The sequence below is a fragment of the Gambusia affinis genome, linkage group LG10 (assembly GCF_019740435.1).
Source record: "Gambusia affinis linkage group LG10, SWU_Gaff_1.0, whole genome shotgun sequence".
Taxonomy (NCBI): domain Eukaryota; kingdom Metazoa; phylum Chordata; class Actinopteri; order Cyprinodontiformes; family Poeciliidae; genus Gambusia; species Gambusia affinis.
The window spans coordinates 24,094,801-24,112,258 of NC_057877.1; the positions used below are offsets into that span (position 1 = coordinate 24,094,801).

A 17,458-nucleotide genomic window follows, 5' to 3' on the forward strand; every position below is an offset into this window, starting at 1 on the left:
GTTGTTATATTTACAGTATTCAAACCTCTTTTGTTATTCTGTGATCAAAAAAGACTAAAAATGAATCTGGTGACTTTTTTATGTTTTTGGAGACAGCAAAAGTCTGAACAAAACCACCCAAACCATTCAGTTCAGAAAACTGAAACAACAAAAATCCATAAATAAAAACCTAAGCAACTGCTAGTATCCAGCTTGTGGGTCTCTTTTGCTGATATCAAATTACATATGTTATTATTTTATGTATGTTATTTCTTTCTTTAGTAACGTCTGGTGACTATTAGTCATAGCTACTTTATTTTTGAAAAAATTGCAACAAAGAGGGTCTTATGTGTTCATTGACTGCAAAAAAATTGGATTTTTCATTTTCTGACTGACCAACCAGTGATCAGGACAAATCAAACTAAACATTGTTCAGTTCTTGATGCAATTCTTTTTTTTTAAGGTTTCATTGGCTCTAGTGGCCTTTACTTGATGGCGGTCAGACAGGAAAGTGGGAAATGAGAGATTGGGAAGAAAAGCAGCAAAGATTAACTGGCTGGGACTCAAACCTGTGACAGCCGCGTTGAGGACTAAGGCCTCTATAAATTGGTTGTGCTTTGCCCCACCATCGCACCCCGAATCTCTAGTTTTAAATCTTAATATTATCTCTGAATGTTCTGTGAAAGTTTTGTTCCAGATTAGTGTATTGTCTCATATTTATTTTCCCTCTATGAATTCTAGCATGCAGAACTCAGAAGCAGCATCAGACTCCCCCACTGGTGTGGCAACACTACGGACATCATCATCAGCCCAGGCTCCGGTGGTACAGCCTGTCCCAGCCTCCCAGCAGGTAGGGACGCCACCCATCAACCCACCTGCTGTTTCTATAAGCCAGGAAAAAGCCTTCATTGATTGGACTTTCTAACCCTGGATAGGATAAAATGTCAGTCAGGAGCTTATTGTAAATATTTTGAATGATGTTAAAACTGAAGGCAGTAAATTCTGAATGCGCTAAAGATTAACTGTACAGGTAAAACCAGCAGAAATAGTGTTACATTTATTATTCATCAGGAATTTTAAGCTATACTATTTAAAGTTAATCACTGGTGTCTTTTTTTATCAATTGGTGACACAAATGAGCTGCTTGATGGCAGAAAATTGGACTGCATGCCACATAAATAAAACCTGCACCTCTCATCTCATTTCCATGTCACTCGTTCCATTTCTTTGTCTTCACTGCTTCTGTTTTTCAGACATTATCCTTTCCGAAACAATGAAAAGTTTAATATGTAGTAATCCGTGTTTTCTTGATAAAGGTCTTCTTCTGCTGTGTAGACGTCTAGAGTGTTTGTGTGTGTATGTACATGCATACCTATGTAATTGAGTTGTGTCTCATATTCACACAGAGGGTGCTGGTTCAAGCCACAGGCTCAGCTCAGAAAGGAGGACAAGTATCAGTATCCAGGGTCCCCCAGCAGGTACACAGTACCGTGCATACCTGTACCGTGTTCTGAAAATAGTTGGACACCCCTTGACTTTTTACAGACTGCTCTAAAGATTTTCAAAAGTCTTTTTACCAGTTTAATTTAGCCAGAGAGATATATGTTCTTTTCCTAAAACATGGTTATTTGGCTACAAAAGAACACCCAAGTTTCAGATTATCAAGCTTTAATAATTTATTCATTTTAAAGTGAAAAACAATTGTCCAAACCAACCTGACCCTATGTAGAAAAAGTAATTGCCACTTTGATTAAACCACTCCATAGATTTTAAAGTTTTATCCTTTTGAGCCACTCCGAATTGGACTTATCATGATTTGGTACATTATTTTGGACTAAATCATTTTCAATGCTCTGTATATTCTCATAGATATATTATTTATCTCTTTGTGACACTTTCCATTCAGAAAAAATAATCTTAAATTTGATTTTTATTAAGACTTAACTTACCAGCCTGTTCCTCTATGACAAGGTGCGTTTGTGCACCTCTTAAGGATATGAAAAGTTTCATTCTGTGGCTGAGCTGTCAGATCACAAACACCCAAGTTAAAATGAGGCTGTTTTTGAACTGGCACTGCTTCCTTGTCCTCAATTTGATGGGAGGAAGCACCCTCGTTAGGCTCCCTTTTTCCAACTCACTGAGGTTGATTTTGATGCTACACCTCACTTTGTTAGAAACATTTCTACTGAGAAACATGTTTTTGTAAAGGAACATCTGCAAGATCGTCTCCAGCTACCCCCTTTTCATTTGAAACGCATGCACATGTGTCATTAACATCGACATTCACATACTAAAAATGTGGAAAATGGAAGTGCAGGCAGCAACACTAAAATATTTACTGCTAGATTAATGTTGTAAAAATTAAAGGTGCAATTAGGTCCAAAATTAGACTTATGTCTGGCAGACGTAAGTTTATTGTAATTGTTAACAACATTTTTATTCTAACGGCACATAATATGAACATTTTGTAGTGGCCCAGCCAGATTGCAAACCTGGATTTGATCATCTCTGTAAAGAGCTAAAGATTAGGGTAATGGTATGGAGGTTTTCCAAACTCAAAGACTTTGAGCTCATAACCAGAAACAGATAAAATGGTAAAAATACACAAAAACCTAGTCAGCAATTCAAACAATGATTTGATTGCTGTGATGCCAGTAAAAATGATTCTTATTATTGAGATGGGTGTAAATTATTTGTGATATCACATTCATATATAAAAATGTAAACACAACCTTTTTCTTTTTATAATTGATGCTCGAATCTAGTGATAAATTTCTTTTCAGAAAAAAATTTAATCTGAATTTGCCAGGAGAACGAACAATTTTGGGCTTAACTGTAAAATATGTGACATTATGATTGTTATTACTTTTTGGGTCTTCAACTCGTCTTAGTCTCAGTGCGATGTGTCAATCTGCTGCAGAGTTTGAGTGGTATTCCTGACGGCTTGAACCAAAACCCAACCGTTTGTTTCAACTTTCTCTCCATTTTCATCCTTAAGTAGTTCCTACATCTCTAGTTGTGCATCTGCATCATTACAGTCTATTCAAGTTCGGATACATTTCATAACCAATAGCAATGAATTTAGTTTCTTTGTCCAATTCCAATTTCCTTCACATTTTCATAGCATCCACATCTATTGACACCCCAGGTAAAGATGTTTTTTTGTTTTTAACTTCTGTACTACAATCTTAAAGAAAAATTAAGAAAAGTACAAGCTTTAGTTTGAATACATTTAGGCAATGTGGAAGAAAAATCCCAGACAAATAAGTTATTCCATAAATCCCATAGCTGGTCTATGTTTTTATTTTGTACTTTTCAGTTTTGCCATCGGGACAGAACTTGGTCTTTTTATCACAATGTTGGGACACGGACAGAGGAGTCGTCGACCCTTCTTCTTTTCATAATCTCTGTACGTTGTTCAGAGCTAGGGGGATTTTTTTATGTCAGTAATCCAGCTCTGTAGGATGTTGTTGTACAGACTTAGATGGGCATTGAAAACAGTTTCTTGTGAATGATTATTGTGTCAATGTAACTGGACGTTATGGATCATTATTGAGCTGAAAGACCCAATTATGACCCAATTTCACTTTTCTACCAGTATCTTATTAGATTTTATATAAAAGGTTCTAGTATTACATGGAGTTAATGATGCAATATGCTCTAATAAACAAGACAGAAAGGCCCAGAGCCTCAGATGTTTTAGGCATGGCAGAACATCTGACATGCTTCCCAACTGCTGACATGTTGATAGGTTATTAAGGAGACATGGTGACCCCTCAATATTTACTACAGACCTCTAATGGTAAGCTTTGGGGATTTTTTGAAAATCTACTTCTCTGTGTATGTGATGGCAGGATGGACTCTCTGTCCAGCATTGTTTTTCAAAGTTTCATTTGTCTTAATAATCATTTCTCTGATATTAAATATGTGCAAGTTTTGTTGAGAAGCCACGTCCTCTAATGACAATCATTTAATGACTTAATAGTAATAATAATACCACAACACACATCTGCCTTTGTTGAATCCCGTGTTGTTGTTTTTTTCCATTTTGAAGAGGAATTAAGCAGAATGGGACTCTGTCAAATTAAACGTCCATATTCCAGGGAACCAGGAAGTTGTGGATTAATAATCAAAGATTTCATTCCCATCAACTGTAGAAGGGATCAGTTCAAAGTATGTATTAGTTTTCAGACATATTGTTGCAGCTGCATTTTAGGTTTTTGGAAGAAAAAAATTAAAAAATGTGGGATTTTTCCTTCCACTAAATAAATTCACTTGTGTAAAAGGTTGGATTTTTCTTAATTTTTAATGTTTAGATTGTTCTGCTGCAGTAAAAAAAAAAAAAAAAAAAAAAAAAAAAAAATTTACACATCATTATCTGGGGTTTTAATTGATGATTTTTTTAAAACAAATATTTGAATAACTTGTGTTTTGGACAGATTGTGAATAAGCCAAGGGGTGGACTGCTTTTTTTTTCTGCTATATTTTATTTAATTACCTAAATGCATTTTTTCCATTTCAAAGCTGTTCTAACTCTGAATACAACTTTTTGCACTGTCTTTCTACAAGCAGCAGGTGCAACATGTCTACCCGACTCAAGTACAATATGTAGGAGAAAGTGGAGAAGCAGTTTATACCAACGGAACTATGTAAGCTCAGTTCTTTAATTTCACTTGTTATAAGGGGTTTTATTTCTGTCAAGGAAGTTTTACATACGGTAATAATAAAAAAAAAAACACTCCCCATGAAATTTGACAAAAACCTGCAGATATTTTTTCCAGATTCTGACACAGACTCACAGTTCCCACCACAGTGATTACAATCTTAAATTATGCAAGAGTGAGTGTTGTGTTGAAAACATGGTGACAGATAAGATTCCCCACACCACTTGTCTCCTCATGTTAACTGCATCACCAGCTGTTTTTAAAGTGGCTCCAATCGAAATGCCATTCAGGCTAATTAAAGCCCAGCTGTTTTTTCTTCTTCTCCTTTTTGCAGTTTTATTGTTTAATGTCGCTCCAATATGACCGAGTTTTGTGACGTCACTTAATCTGTTGTCCGTGTCGATACAATTACATACCAGCAGAAAATCATTCCTGTGGGCTAAATGAGGGATGACCTGATCAAAATCAGATTTTGAATTCTGATTTCGCTATTCAATACATCAATAATCCAATGATTACTGCAGTTTAGGGCCGCTACTAACGGTTATTCTAGTCATCAGTTATTCTGTCTGCTATTGTGACAATTAATCGGATAAAAAAATATCCCATTTTGAATATTTTCCATTTAACCAATACAATACTAGAGATGCAATGAAAAACAAATAATTCATTTTATACATTGGAAAATAAACTGATGTTAACGTAGCATTCCTTTAGCGAATGGTTGATCATTTGTAGCAAAAAATGCATCTACAGCTAAGAAACACTTCTAAAATTAACATGTGAAAAATCCATCTCTTTCTGCTTGATTTAACATCAATACTGTGTAGCGATAATCTATTTACTTATCAATTTAGCCAATTAATAATTTGATAAGGTGCTTAATAGGAGATATTTCCCTTTGTAGAATTTAAACCAGGTGAAGCTAAAACAGCCACCTGATAGTTTTGTGTAGAACATTTTTACAGACAAAGAAGTTTTTGTTTTTTAAAGTCATAAATGCAAAATGTATATTTTTGTATAGTTTTGGCTTACTGACTGCTCTGACTTTCTTTTTTGAAAATGCCCTTTTTTGAGTCTGTCTCCTCCAGTTAACGATTAATTTATTACTAAATTAGTTGACGATTACTCCAGTAATCAATCAATTATGATTATTCTGATTAATCATTTCAGTATGTGTGAGTGTGACCCAGTAGAGCTTTGCTGTGATGCATTCTCTGATTTAAAAATGATTAGAACATTTCAGTTTCCGATTAAACCAAAAATCGGCAGCTGATTTCTTGGTGCATCTCTACTTTCATCGAACTTCCTCTCAAACAGGAGGAAGTTCGAATTTATTTAAAATATTTATGGTAAAACTCAAAATGCACCCGATGCTAACTGCATCGATCTGTCCGCAGCCGAACGGCCTACTCCTACAACCCTGACTCCCAGCTGTACGGACAGGGCAGCGGGGGGGCATACTTTGACTCTCAGGCCGGAGGAACCCACGTCACCACGGTGGTGTCCTCCGCCAGCAGTGGCGTGCCGCCTCACGGCATGGTGGGCATTGCCATGGACGTGGGCAGCAGCCACATCATTTCCAGCGGCAGCACCTACCTGCTGCACAGCGGCGGCATGGAGGGGAACCGCAGCCACATCTCTCACTCGTCTCGCTCCTCCTCCGCCATGGTGAGTTGGTCCTGAGGTAGAACCGGGGAAGTCAAAGTATTCTGTGGATTTTGTCGACTCGGCTGGCAGGACCTGTTTCCTGATTAACACTCCTTTATGCCAGCAGTCCACAACCTGATTTGAGTTGTTGTACCTGTATGAACACACACTGAGAGCAAAGTAGTGCTAGGCAGCTAGCTTGTAGACATGGGACTTTGCCTTAATTCAGGGCTGAATTGTTTTAAGGGTTTTCACGGGGCATTCGAGAGCCCTTGAAACAAAGAAATCCCTGGGGCTTCTTACCTTTGGCCCAGAGCCTGCTGGATCTCTCCTAAAGCCTGGAAAGCTGCTTGCTTCTTTTTTCTTCTCTTATGTCTAAAGTCTGGCATCAGTTTTGATTGATTTTCCTCCATGGATGTCTCGCTTTAGTCATTCAGTTAAACATATTTAATCAGGCTCAAATAATTCAGTTTCTTTCTTTCTAAAGAAATTAATGGAGTTATTTTATGCTATGCTTGATTTTGTCATAGTAGCTTCTAACGTATTTGCCTATTTGGGTTTTAAAAAAGTTTTTGAAGTTGATCCAACTCTGGGATGATTGACATTGTTGACCCAGGTCTTTATTTGACCTGTGACCCTGTTTGTTGTTCCTATTTGCATACTTTAGTGAGTCAGACCCCGAGCCTTCACTGAGCTGCTTAACCCTATGAGTCCCTTGATTTGCATGCTTTTGTCAGCCAATAATGGATTTGGCTGCAACACTGACTGATTTTAATGGAAATGCAGAGATCTGGCTGCTTGCTAACAGTCTTATTTCCCTTTTCTCTTCTTTCTCCCCAACATTATACCCCTGCAATCTTCCTGTTTTCTCTCTCTCTCTCTCTCTCTCTCTCTGTTCTGCCTCCTCCCTTTCTCTGTATCCTGTTTTTTGTCTGTTTTGCATGCTTCTTTCTTCAGCTTGAAATGGCGATTGAAAACCTCCAAAAGTCTGAAGGAATTGCAAGTCACAAAAGCAGCCTGCTCAACAGCCATGTAAGTCAACCAGGAACTTTCTATGTAAAACAGAACAGAAAGTTATGGCTGAATCTGTGGACTCTGTGTTCTGCTTGTGTCTGCTCAGTGAAACACTGTTTGCTGCTGGCTTACTTTCCCCTTCCCAAAATTATTTGATTAAGTTTCATTCTTGACCTAAACTCATTTATGCTGTCACTTTTCCTTATACACAGATTTCAGATGATTGCTTTGATACTTTGCATGAACTAATGCTGATTATTTGTTTTTCCTGCTTTTTCACAGACTAGCTTTTAAAAAAAATTATTGGAGGGAAAAATTAGTTAGATGAACCAAAAGATTTTTTTATCCCCTACTCAGTGGCTTGATGCAATCGTCTGGGTTTTCTTGGATGGAAAACCTTTTACAAATTTGAATAATAGTCTAAAATTATATTGTAATGTGGTTCCAGTTGATCTTGCATAGACAAATAGTAAAAAAAAACTTGTCTGCATTCTATAAACTTAGTCCTCTGTTTGGATTAAATATTAATAATAATTTTTTCAGCTGCTGTTTGCATGGTATCCCCGTAAAAGTGTCAATAATAATATATTTTAGTTTTATTTATCCATAAATGGTGAAACAGAACAACACAGAAAGATTAACATTGTGTTAGAGGCCTGAGGTAATGTCTAAAGATACAGATAAAAAAAACAACTAAATAACACAACGTCAAACACACTGCATGTTTAATATAAAGCTCTTAAAACCAACTTCATAATGTTCACAAATTATTGTGCTTTTTGTTTTCTATAAGAACTCTTTCAATTAACTTAATGACATATTGATTGCAAGACATCTAATAAAATTACAGAGATAAATCTTCAATCGTTTGTTCTATAAGCCTTGAGTTTCTGTAGGAAAAATGTTACAGAGGTCAAACATTTTAAACTGTTTTCATTGGCCTTTCTAAATTGCGTATTGATGACAGATTCAGTGTTCTTTTTTTTTCTCCTGCTACAAAATACTAGAGAACAAAGGCAGCTGTTCAGTTTTCTTTTAGGAGAATAAAAGACTAGAGTTTTACTGAGAAATTGTTTTTAGTGGAGACGCTCCAACAAAACGCGTCTGTGGTGGAGTAGAGGAAAATATTCAAATTAAAAGACAGAACAGGAAGAGTAGCAATACATCTTTACAGTTTTATTTCACATGTTTGTCACCTCTGCAATTTGTTTTATTATTGTCACATTTAATGATTTCACTTTTATATTTTGTCTCATTAACATTTTTTATTTTGTTCCCATTACAGTTTATAAATTAACTTTTTTATTTTTCACTTTTACGTTTTTGTTTTTAATTTGTCATAGAGTTTATTAATATTTTTGTTACATTTACATTTAAGGGATTTTATTGCGATGTAGAGTTAGGTCTTTGTTTAAGGGCTGTGGTAATAAAAATTAAATGCACATTGACTAACGTTTCTGTAAATATGCCAGAATAAAATAAAAATCAAAAGGCTAGTTTTCATTTTTCACCAGAAATACTTTAAAATACTTAACTACACATAATTTGTCAATAAATGCAATCAGTGCAAACAAATACAAAACGAAGGAAATACAACACAATTATTAAAACTAAATTATATATTTGAATTTAAATTGGGAGAAATGTGACTTAAAGTTTTCCTTTTAAAGTTGAACACCATGCGGGGGCGACTGTGGTTCTGTGGGTAGGGTAGCCGTCTTGTGATTAGAAGGTTGTAGGTTCTATTCCAGCTTCCTCCTGCCACTTAACCCCACTTTACCATTTATGTGTCCAAATTGTGTGTTTAAAGTTGAGTTATTTTAACTCTAGTAGCAGTTTTTATTCCTCTGGTTATTTGCAGCCTTAGCTCAGAGGTAAAGACAGACATCGTCATGGGTGGTTGTTTAAAAATCAGAGGCTGTGTGATGTGTGCGTTATGTGGCGTTTGATATGATAAAAAGATCTGCTCCTCTCCTCTGCAGCTCAGGTGAGCGCCGCAGAGCAGCTCCGTCTCCTGGGAACACTCCAGGTCTGAATATATTCTCCTCTATGTTTGCAGCTTCAGTGGCTGCTGGACAACTATGAGACGGCGGAGGGAGTGAGCCTGCCCCGGTGTTCCCTCTACAACCATTACCTCAGACACTGCCAGGAGCAGAAACTGGATCCGGTTAACGCAGCGTCCTTCGGGAAGCTCATCCGCTCCGTCTTTATGGGCCTAAGGACGCGGCGCCTCGGCACCAGGTAGGAGGATGCTGATAACAGTAATCACATAACTTTTCAAGAAGTGATGAATATGATTGTGCTTATATGTACTGGAGAGGGACTGGTGGAGAGTAATGATAGTAATTACACTGATGGCAAGGCTTTTTCTCACTGGTTTCTGGCTCTTTTCTGTTCTTCAGAGGCAACTCCAAGTACCATTACTATGGCATCCGGGTGAAGCCAGATTCTCCCCTGAACCGGCTGCAGGAGGACACCCAGTACATGGCGATGCGGCAGCAGCCTGTCCACCAGAAACAGAGGTCAGACTTTTATCAACAGATGGAAAAATACAGTTTCTAGGTTGACTTACATTTTGTTCTTTGTAATTTGTGATTAAATCGTTTCAGCATTTAGCCGTTTTCTGTCCAAACCATTTACATTCTGTTAAAATTTTTATTTTAGTTTTTTTTTGGTGATGTTTTGTTTGAAGTGTTATAGATGCCTTATTGTAAGAACCTTCAACTGTTCCTGTAATCAAGTGTTTATAAATAACAAACCTTACTAGTAACATGTAATTGAAGACAGTTAGGCCTGCCTCAGTAATCAATAATCAATAAATCAATTAATTGCACGATGAATTAAAATGAGCTCAGTAATTTCACTTGAATGATTTGTTGTTTTTCTCTTTTTTTGTTCTCGTTTTCTACTGAAAACTGAAAACTAGTGTTTTGGCCTGAGTTGCCTTTTTTTAGGACAGTTTTGTTTACAGAAACTTCATAGTTCATGTTATTTGTTGTTTCTGCTGTTTTATTTATTTTTGATATTTAAAATATCTTCCAGGTCCAATGTAAAATATTCATTAGAATGTAAAATGTATTGACCTTTGAGAATAATAATACGATTACCAATATACAACTATATTTATCCAGCAAAATTTTCCAGAAGACAGTATAATTAAAGTATTTTTAAAGTTTTGTGTAGGGGTATCAGTGCCATGTTTTGACTTGTAAAACTGAGCTCAGTTTTCTAGGAAGCATAACTTAGTCATTGTTAATTCATGATTTAATAAGGAGGTGGTTGCTTTCTCCCAGAGGGCCTGACTGGGTTGGGCAACTTTCCTTCCCCCTCACTGAATGAAAATGTTATTTTAAAACAGCTTTTTGTATTTACTCAGGTTATCTGTCCACTATTACAGCTAACATGAATGTCTCACTCTCGTATTTGTGCAGGTTTAAGCCTCTGCAGAAGGTGGACAGCATGTCTGACAGTCTGTGTGGAAGCTCTCAGCACTGCAGCAGCACCACAGAGCAGTCGGTGGCGGCTCAAACCCAACAGCACCAGCAGTACATCGGTAAACACACAAACTGCCTTTATGTACCGTCTTTATACATTTTTTCCCCCCAGATTTGATATTTTTGAGTTGCATTTGAAGTTCTTCTTTTGGCACCATCACAACAGATTCCCATAGATTCTGTCTTTCCTGTCAGAAGATGTTGGATTTATAGATAAACACTCATCCATGTTCCTTTCCACAGACACATCTCACTCCTTACCTCCGTTTCCTTCTCCGGACCTGGGCACGCAACCTCTTCCTGAGCGCATCAGCATGACTGATATTAAGAAGCTGCAGACGCTCTACAGAAGCCACTGTGAGGTGAGACTCATCTCTGCACAGTCATTTCTGGTTCATAGCTGCATGTGCTTCTTCATAATCCTTGAAAGATTTTTTTAAATTGCAGTAATAGAGTAAAAATCTGGAATATTACATAGAACAATGATCACAGTGTTATGTACTTTGAAGGCTTTTATGTCTGTGTTTTTGTGTATGGTTGACTAAAAAAACTAACTAAAAAGATTAACAGATTACTGGATTCATTTAACAGTTACTGCAACTGACAGTCTGCTGTATCAAAGAATACTAATGGAAAGATAAGTGGAAGGAAAAAAGTCTGCTTGAAAATGTCACAGCCACCATCAGGGAGAGTAATGTGAAGCGAAGTGGAACAACTAATCACTTGGACTTAAAGTTTTATCATGATACTTTGTGTTACTATTGTGATGACGATAAAAGTGACAATAAGAACTATTTATTATTTTTCTTTTAGGCAACTGTTTGGCTGTCATGGCATAACTTTTAAAAAAACATACTCATTTATAACACACTTCTTTCGAACACCGGTGACAAAATGAAGTGTGATTTGTACCATTAGACGGCACACAGTAACTTAATTTAATCATATTTTATATGATATATATATGAGATTTTATTGAACAAACATTGGAGAAAATAATAAAACTAGAAATCACAACAATATTTTTCAATATCTTTAATTGGAATTTATCGTAGCAACAATAAATCAGAATCGTTATCACACTAATAAATATATCACGATAAATTATAAATTTCTTAGTACTTCCATGTCTTCGTATCACTTTGTGATCTTTGTGTTTATGGAATATATAATAGATGAGCCTCACCTTTTTGATTTGAATTGGTGAAGTTTTTTGTAACTCACTGATTTTATGTGTTGAGCTGAGGCTTATGTCGCTCATGTTTCGTCACACAGCGAGTGAATCCTGTACTTCTGGTTTCATATGGTGATCAAAGTGGAATAACCCAAATACATTTACAATTGATGGTAATTTAAAGTTTATACGAATGAAACCACATTGAGTCTGTTTATGGTGTAAAATAAAGAAACAGCTGAAATCTCTTCATAATGTCCTAATGTTGGGAAATCAGGCTGCAGCCAGCAGGTGTCTTATTTCTAAACTGTAAATATTCTGGGTGAAGAAATCAGAGTTGTTGAGAAATTATGTTTCACATCCGTAGTTTACCACTTCAGTTCAGTTCCCTGACAGAAAGACTCACTTGCGCAGCCTGAAGATGGAACCCAGATATGAGGGCGGGAGAAACAACCCAAGAATTTGGGCCGTTGGATCCTGGAGAGAGGCAGCGATTAAAGCGGTGAAGCTCGGGGTTTTATCATATTATCCCTGCCCTCCTCTTGTCCGGCTTCTCCACACACCGCCTTTGTTCCAGCCGTCTTTTCATCTCTGCACAGCTTTCAAGATATGCCAATTAACCTTTCAGTGTGCTGGGTGGACATCTTGTGTCTTTGTGGCGGCCTCCCCTCGGGCCTTTGTGCCGCTGTGTCTGCGGACGGATGGACAGACTCCTGTCTTTGTCCACCGTCACATTTCTGCCACTCTTACGGCTCCCAGGGACTAATCTGTCTGCTTTGTGTGATCTTTAGACATCATTTGCAGCACAAGAAACAACAAGTTGTTAGTATGAGGAATGTATTTCCTTAGAGCTTAGTCTTTTTTATTATTACTGAGTTAAATGTTTGAATTACAGCTTCAGCTTATAAAAAAAAATTTTATATTGGATAGGATTAATAAAAAAAACGTATTATCATATCCATGTACGGTATATGGGCTCAGTAGTGACCAACGGGGCCCAAATCATCACCGTCTCTTTACTCTTCCTCCAAACTCTTTCACCTGAAAACTTCTCTGCAACAGTTCTATCTATCTTGCATTTTCTCTCCCATACTTTTTCCTTCCACTCAACTTTCCATTGGTATGCTTATATGCAACATTCTAAACAATCAGCTTCTTTAGTGGGGGCTTTCTGAGGTCAGAAATCCTCTGTTGTGTAGGCTCTAATATAATATTTCTATATTGAATATATATATATATATTTTGATGCAACTGGTTTTTGGTTTTCATTAGCTATAAGTTTTCTTTAGGAAGATTTTATAATTCATTTTATTTTTGTGTGCGTTTTATTTTCTCTTTATTGTTTTTTGTTTGGTTATCTTCCAGTTTCAGTGTGGAATATTCTGTACAAATTAAAGTTTTAGTCCCTCAGAGGGAGAACTTGTTATGTCATTATCATTATAATACTCGAAAATCGTCTTAAAACAACATTATCATTTATCCCAATAATTTCTGGGACAAATTAAGGTCTTAACAGTATTTGTTATTGTGACAGGCCTAACCCTATACATTGAGATGTACCTGTTTTTTTTCCTTCTTCCTGTTGTCATGGTAACACAACAGTTTTTCCTGGCCTGGCTTGGAACCATAGAAGTTTAGTGAAGCGTTTTGGTGTAAAAACACTCGCGTCTCAAACCTCAGCTTTGATTTCTGTGAAGGCAGAGAGGATCTGAGAGGTTTAGCTCCTCTGTCAGCGACTCGGTTTCTCCTCCACACTCTTTGAGCTTGTTGTTGTCGGGTGGCTTTTCCTGCGTCGATAGAAAGCTGCGAGGCAGGACGAGTCGCGCGCTCGCTCCCTCTGTTTCTCTCGCTCGCTGGCTTTGGAGGGACGAGGAAGGCAGAATGTGCTCGTTTGGAGGGAATGGGGAATTCTTCCTTTTGTTTTGGAAGCTCTGTGTTTGACCTGTTGCTGGGGGCAACTGTAAACACGGTTGCCATGGCGACGGGCGGAGAGGAAGCAAAAACATATCATGTGATTGAGACTTACGCTGCCGTGTAACAGGATCCTGCTGCAAGTGTTCACCGTGCTGCACGGAGGAAGAGGAGAAGAGGAGGAAGAGGAGGCTCAGCGTGTTCTGGGCACTTTAGTAACGCAGATAAAAACTAAATAAACAGATGATATCTGGGAGTTTTTCCCCCCTGAAGGAAACTCATCTGGCCTGACTACCAAGACGTTGTAAACTTGTGATCTCTGTAGAATCAGGTTGTCACTCATGCTGCTGCAGCAGCTCACCTCTGATTCCTTCACGTTCATCGACACTCTGCCTCCAAAACTCAAGCACAGGAAACAGGAAAGAAATGTCACAGGTGAGTTCAGGTCACTCAGAGTAGGAAGACGTATCTGGAAAGCTGCTTCACAAAAGCACTGAAACCTAATCGACTCTGTGGATGATTAATGTGCAGGGAGCTGGGTTTTTGTCGAACCAGGAGGACCCAGGTTGAGGCTGCCCGCCCGCCTGCCTGCCTGGAGAAACTTTGTTGTGTGTCTGGTTGCCATGGCTCAGCTCTGTGTGTTTTCTCCCCCCGCCTTCCCTCTCCTTCCCTGCCTTGCTTCTCTCCTGCAGGCTACTTTGGATGTGGTGATGAATCTGCAGTTCCACTATGTGGAGAATTTCTGGCAGAACTTTTGGAATGCAACAGCGCCATCTAGTGACGGGAGCACAACCATCCCCAGCAGGTCGGATCAGATGAAAACGGCTCTCTGTGGGCTTCAAACCGCCCGAGTTCAGAGCAGCAGCATTCATGTTGCTTTTGTTTCTTTATGCCCTGTGCAGTGATGATGAACTGGAGCGAGTGATTCCCAGGGAGAAGCTGGTATCTCTGTGCAAATATGAACCAGTCCGGCTATGGATGAGGAGCTGTGACCACATCCTGTACCAGGCCCTGGTGGAGATCCTCATCCCCGATGTGCTGCGCCCTGTTCCCAGTCAGTGCGCCTCTTCACATAATAGAGAGGGTCTGATTAACCTTTGACCTGCTGAAAGAAATTTTTTAATCAGATTCCTTAGAACAATAATCAGCAGCTTTTGTAGCCTCTCCAGCATTAAGTAATGCAGTGATGATGTCATACTGTGTTTGTAAGGTTTCACTATTTGAAAAGATGAAAAACGCAGACATTTTAATTCACTTAAAATTAATTATTTGTATATTTCCTATACAAATAAAATCTAATTTTATTTGTATACTTGCAGATTTTATTTTACAAAAAAAATCTGTATTGCACCTTTCAACAACAAGGCATTTATTTCAAAGTTCTTTACATCATAAAAACATAAAAACACAAAATCATAGAAAACGGTCAACAATTGAAACATTACATTTTGTTAAGTGCCATCATATTGTTTCATTGATTATGTTTCAATAGCAAATTGTTATTTTGTCTAGATTTAAAATCCTTAGCATCTCATATGAGGGATTAGCGCTCCCAGTTTAGAAAAACTAAGCTTAACTTACAAAAAGTAGAACTTCAGCTTAGCTCTGAAATTTCCAGAAGGCCGATGATATTTTCCAAATCCAGGATGTTCCCTGACCTCCTCTTAGCTGTCCGTTCTTTCCCATGATCACGATGTCCAAACGGTCGCTGAGCTGGAGCTCACAAGAAAAGGCACTGAAAGTCGATCTAACTGGACAAACACATAATCAGGAAGCAGAGTGTTTTATTTCAAATGCATCCATGAAATCCTTCCATGTTATTGCACATATTGAAACTGTAATGATGAGTTTATTTGGCATTTTGCGGTGTGACTCTGTGTTTGTTGGAGGCTGTCTGCAGTAACTATCACAGCCTCTGTGCTGGTTTGTAATCCAGGCCGTTCCGTTTCTTCAGGCACTCTCACTCAGGCCATCAGAAACTTCGCCAAGAGTCTGGAGGGTTGGCTGACGACCGCCATGACCAGCTTCCCACAAGAGATCGTTCGCACCAAGGTAACCGGAAATCTCCAGAAAGACATTTTACTCTGATTATTAGGTACCGGTAATTAGACCTGATATTAAATACCTCTAGGGCTGCAGCTGATGATTATTTTACTATTGATTATTATGATGATTAAACAGTTGAAAGAAAACTGATTCCTTCCTCAGACTTTTCATCTGACCACTTGAGCCTTTTTTTAAATACAGAATTAGAAATGCATTGAAATTTGTAAACAAATAACTTGATTTCTTTTTTAAATAAAATAATCTTATTGTTGCCTAAAATGCAGGAACTTGGCATTCAGTTAGTGAACGCAAAAGAGTAAAAAAAACAAACAAAAACAAATCTTCTTTTAAGAGTTGATCTGTTGATTATTTTTTCATTTAACCAATTAATATTTGATTAATAGAATTTTTTGTACAGAATTTAAAGACTTGATTAATCCTGCGTGTGAAATGTTTGTTTTTCTCTCTTTCTTTGAGTCTTAACGATCGATTACTGAATTAGCTGAATATTATCATGACTAATCGGGTGAGTCGCTGCGTGTTTTCCTGGTCAGGTGGCGGTGGTCAGTGCGTTCGCCCAGACTCTGAGGCGTTACACCAGTCTGAACCACCTGGCCCAGGCGGCCCGCGCCGTTCTGCAGAACACCTCCCAGATCAACCAGATGCTCTCTGACCTCAACAGGGTGGACTTCGCCAACGTACAGGTAAGCTCCGCCTCCAGGAGGCTCTGCGGCCGCTGCGGCTCCCCTCTGACCGACCCTGGGTTTGTCCAACAGGAGCAGGCGTCGTGGGTCTGCCAGTGTGACGAGGGCGTGGTCCAGCGTCTGGAGCAGGACTTCAAGGTGACCCTGCAGCAGCAGAGCTCCCTGGACCAGTGGGCCACCTGGCTGGACAACGTGGTTTCTCAGGTCCTGAAGCCTCACCAGGGGAGCCCCAGCTTCCCCAAAGCCGCCCGCCAGTTCCTGCTCAAGTGGTCCTTCTACAGGTACGGAGCGGCGCTGAGGCTGTTCCTTAAAAATCCAGAATAACGAAGAATAGCGATTCATCATCGAATCTCTGCTTGCAGCTCCATGGTGATCAGAGATCTGACTCTGCGCAGCGCCGCCAGCTTCGGCTCATTCCATCTGATCCGCCTGCTTTACGACGAGTACATGTTCTACCTGGTGGAGCATCGCGTTGCCCAGGCAACCGGAGAAACTCCCATAGCTGTGATGGGAGAGGTAAGAGAGGTCAGATGGGAAACTCGCAGTTAGAGCGGAGTGATGAATCGATTTTATCGATTTTTCAGATTTCCTGTTTAATTTGTGGAAAATTAGGATTATTTTTTCATCAATACATTCTTTGGGTTTCCATAGTGATATTAGTAAACCAAGCACCACCGTCTGCTTTTGACAAGATGGCTTCTACTTATTTTGACTTTGAATTCAAATCTACTCAAATGTCGGTTAAATTTTTCTTAAGGAAAAAAGTGAAGAAAACTAAATTGATTAAAATCAGATGGCAGCAGCCCCACCTGAACACAGGCT

General features: G+C 38.5%; 1 protein-coding gene across 5 annotated transcripts in view; it reads left to right on the plus strand.

The window, feature by feature from the left end:
* The window catches only part of rfx2 (regulatory factor X, 2 (influences HLA class II expression)), a 32,211-nt gene that overhangs the window by 12,303 nt on the left and 2,450 nt on the right, over positions 1-17,458 (plus strand). For 3 of the 5 annotated variants that reach the window (XM_044130571.1, XM_044130573.1, XM_044130572.1), the window contains exons 2-16: positions 721-829; positions 1,386-1,457; positions 4,552-4,628; positions 6,044-6,314; positions 7,251-7,325; positions 9,367-9,548; positions 9,710-9,829; positions 10,739-10,860; positions 11,045-11,163; positions 14,579-14,691; positions 14,789-14,940; positions 15,841-15,938; positions 16,487-16,636; positions 16,709-16,917; positions 16,999-17,152. In XM_044130571.1, the coding sequence (XP_043986506.1) occupies positions 722-829; positions 1,386-1,457; positions 4,552-4,628; positions 6,044-6,314; positions 7,251-7,325; positions 9,367-9,548; positions 9,710-9,829; positions 10,739-10,860; positions 11,045-11,163; positions 14,579-14,691; positions 14,789-14,940; positions 15,841-15,938; positions 16,487-16,636; positions 16,709-16,917; positions 16,999-17,152 (2,022 nt within the window). In that variant the 5' untranslated portion in view covers position 721. The remainder of the gene's footprint in view (positions 1-720; positions 830-1,385; positions 1,458-4,551; positions 4,629-6,043; positions 6,315-7,250; positions 7,326-9,366; positions 9,549-9,709; positions 9,830-10,738; positions 10,861-11,044; positions 11,164-14,578; positions 14,692-14,788; positions 14,941-15,840; positions 15,939-16,486; positions 16,637-16,708; positions 16,918-16,998; positions 17,153-17,458) is intronic. The other 2 variants (XM_044130575.1, XM_044130574.1) reach the window with 2 other exon arrangements.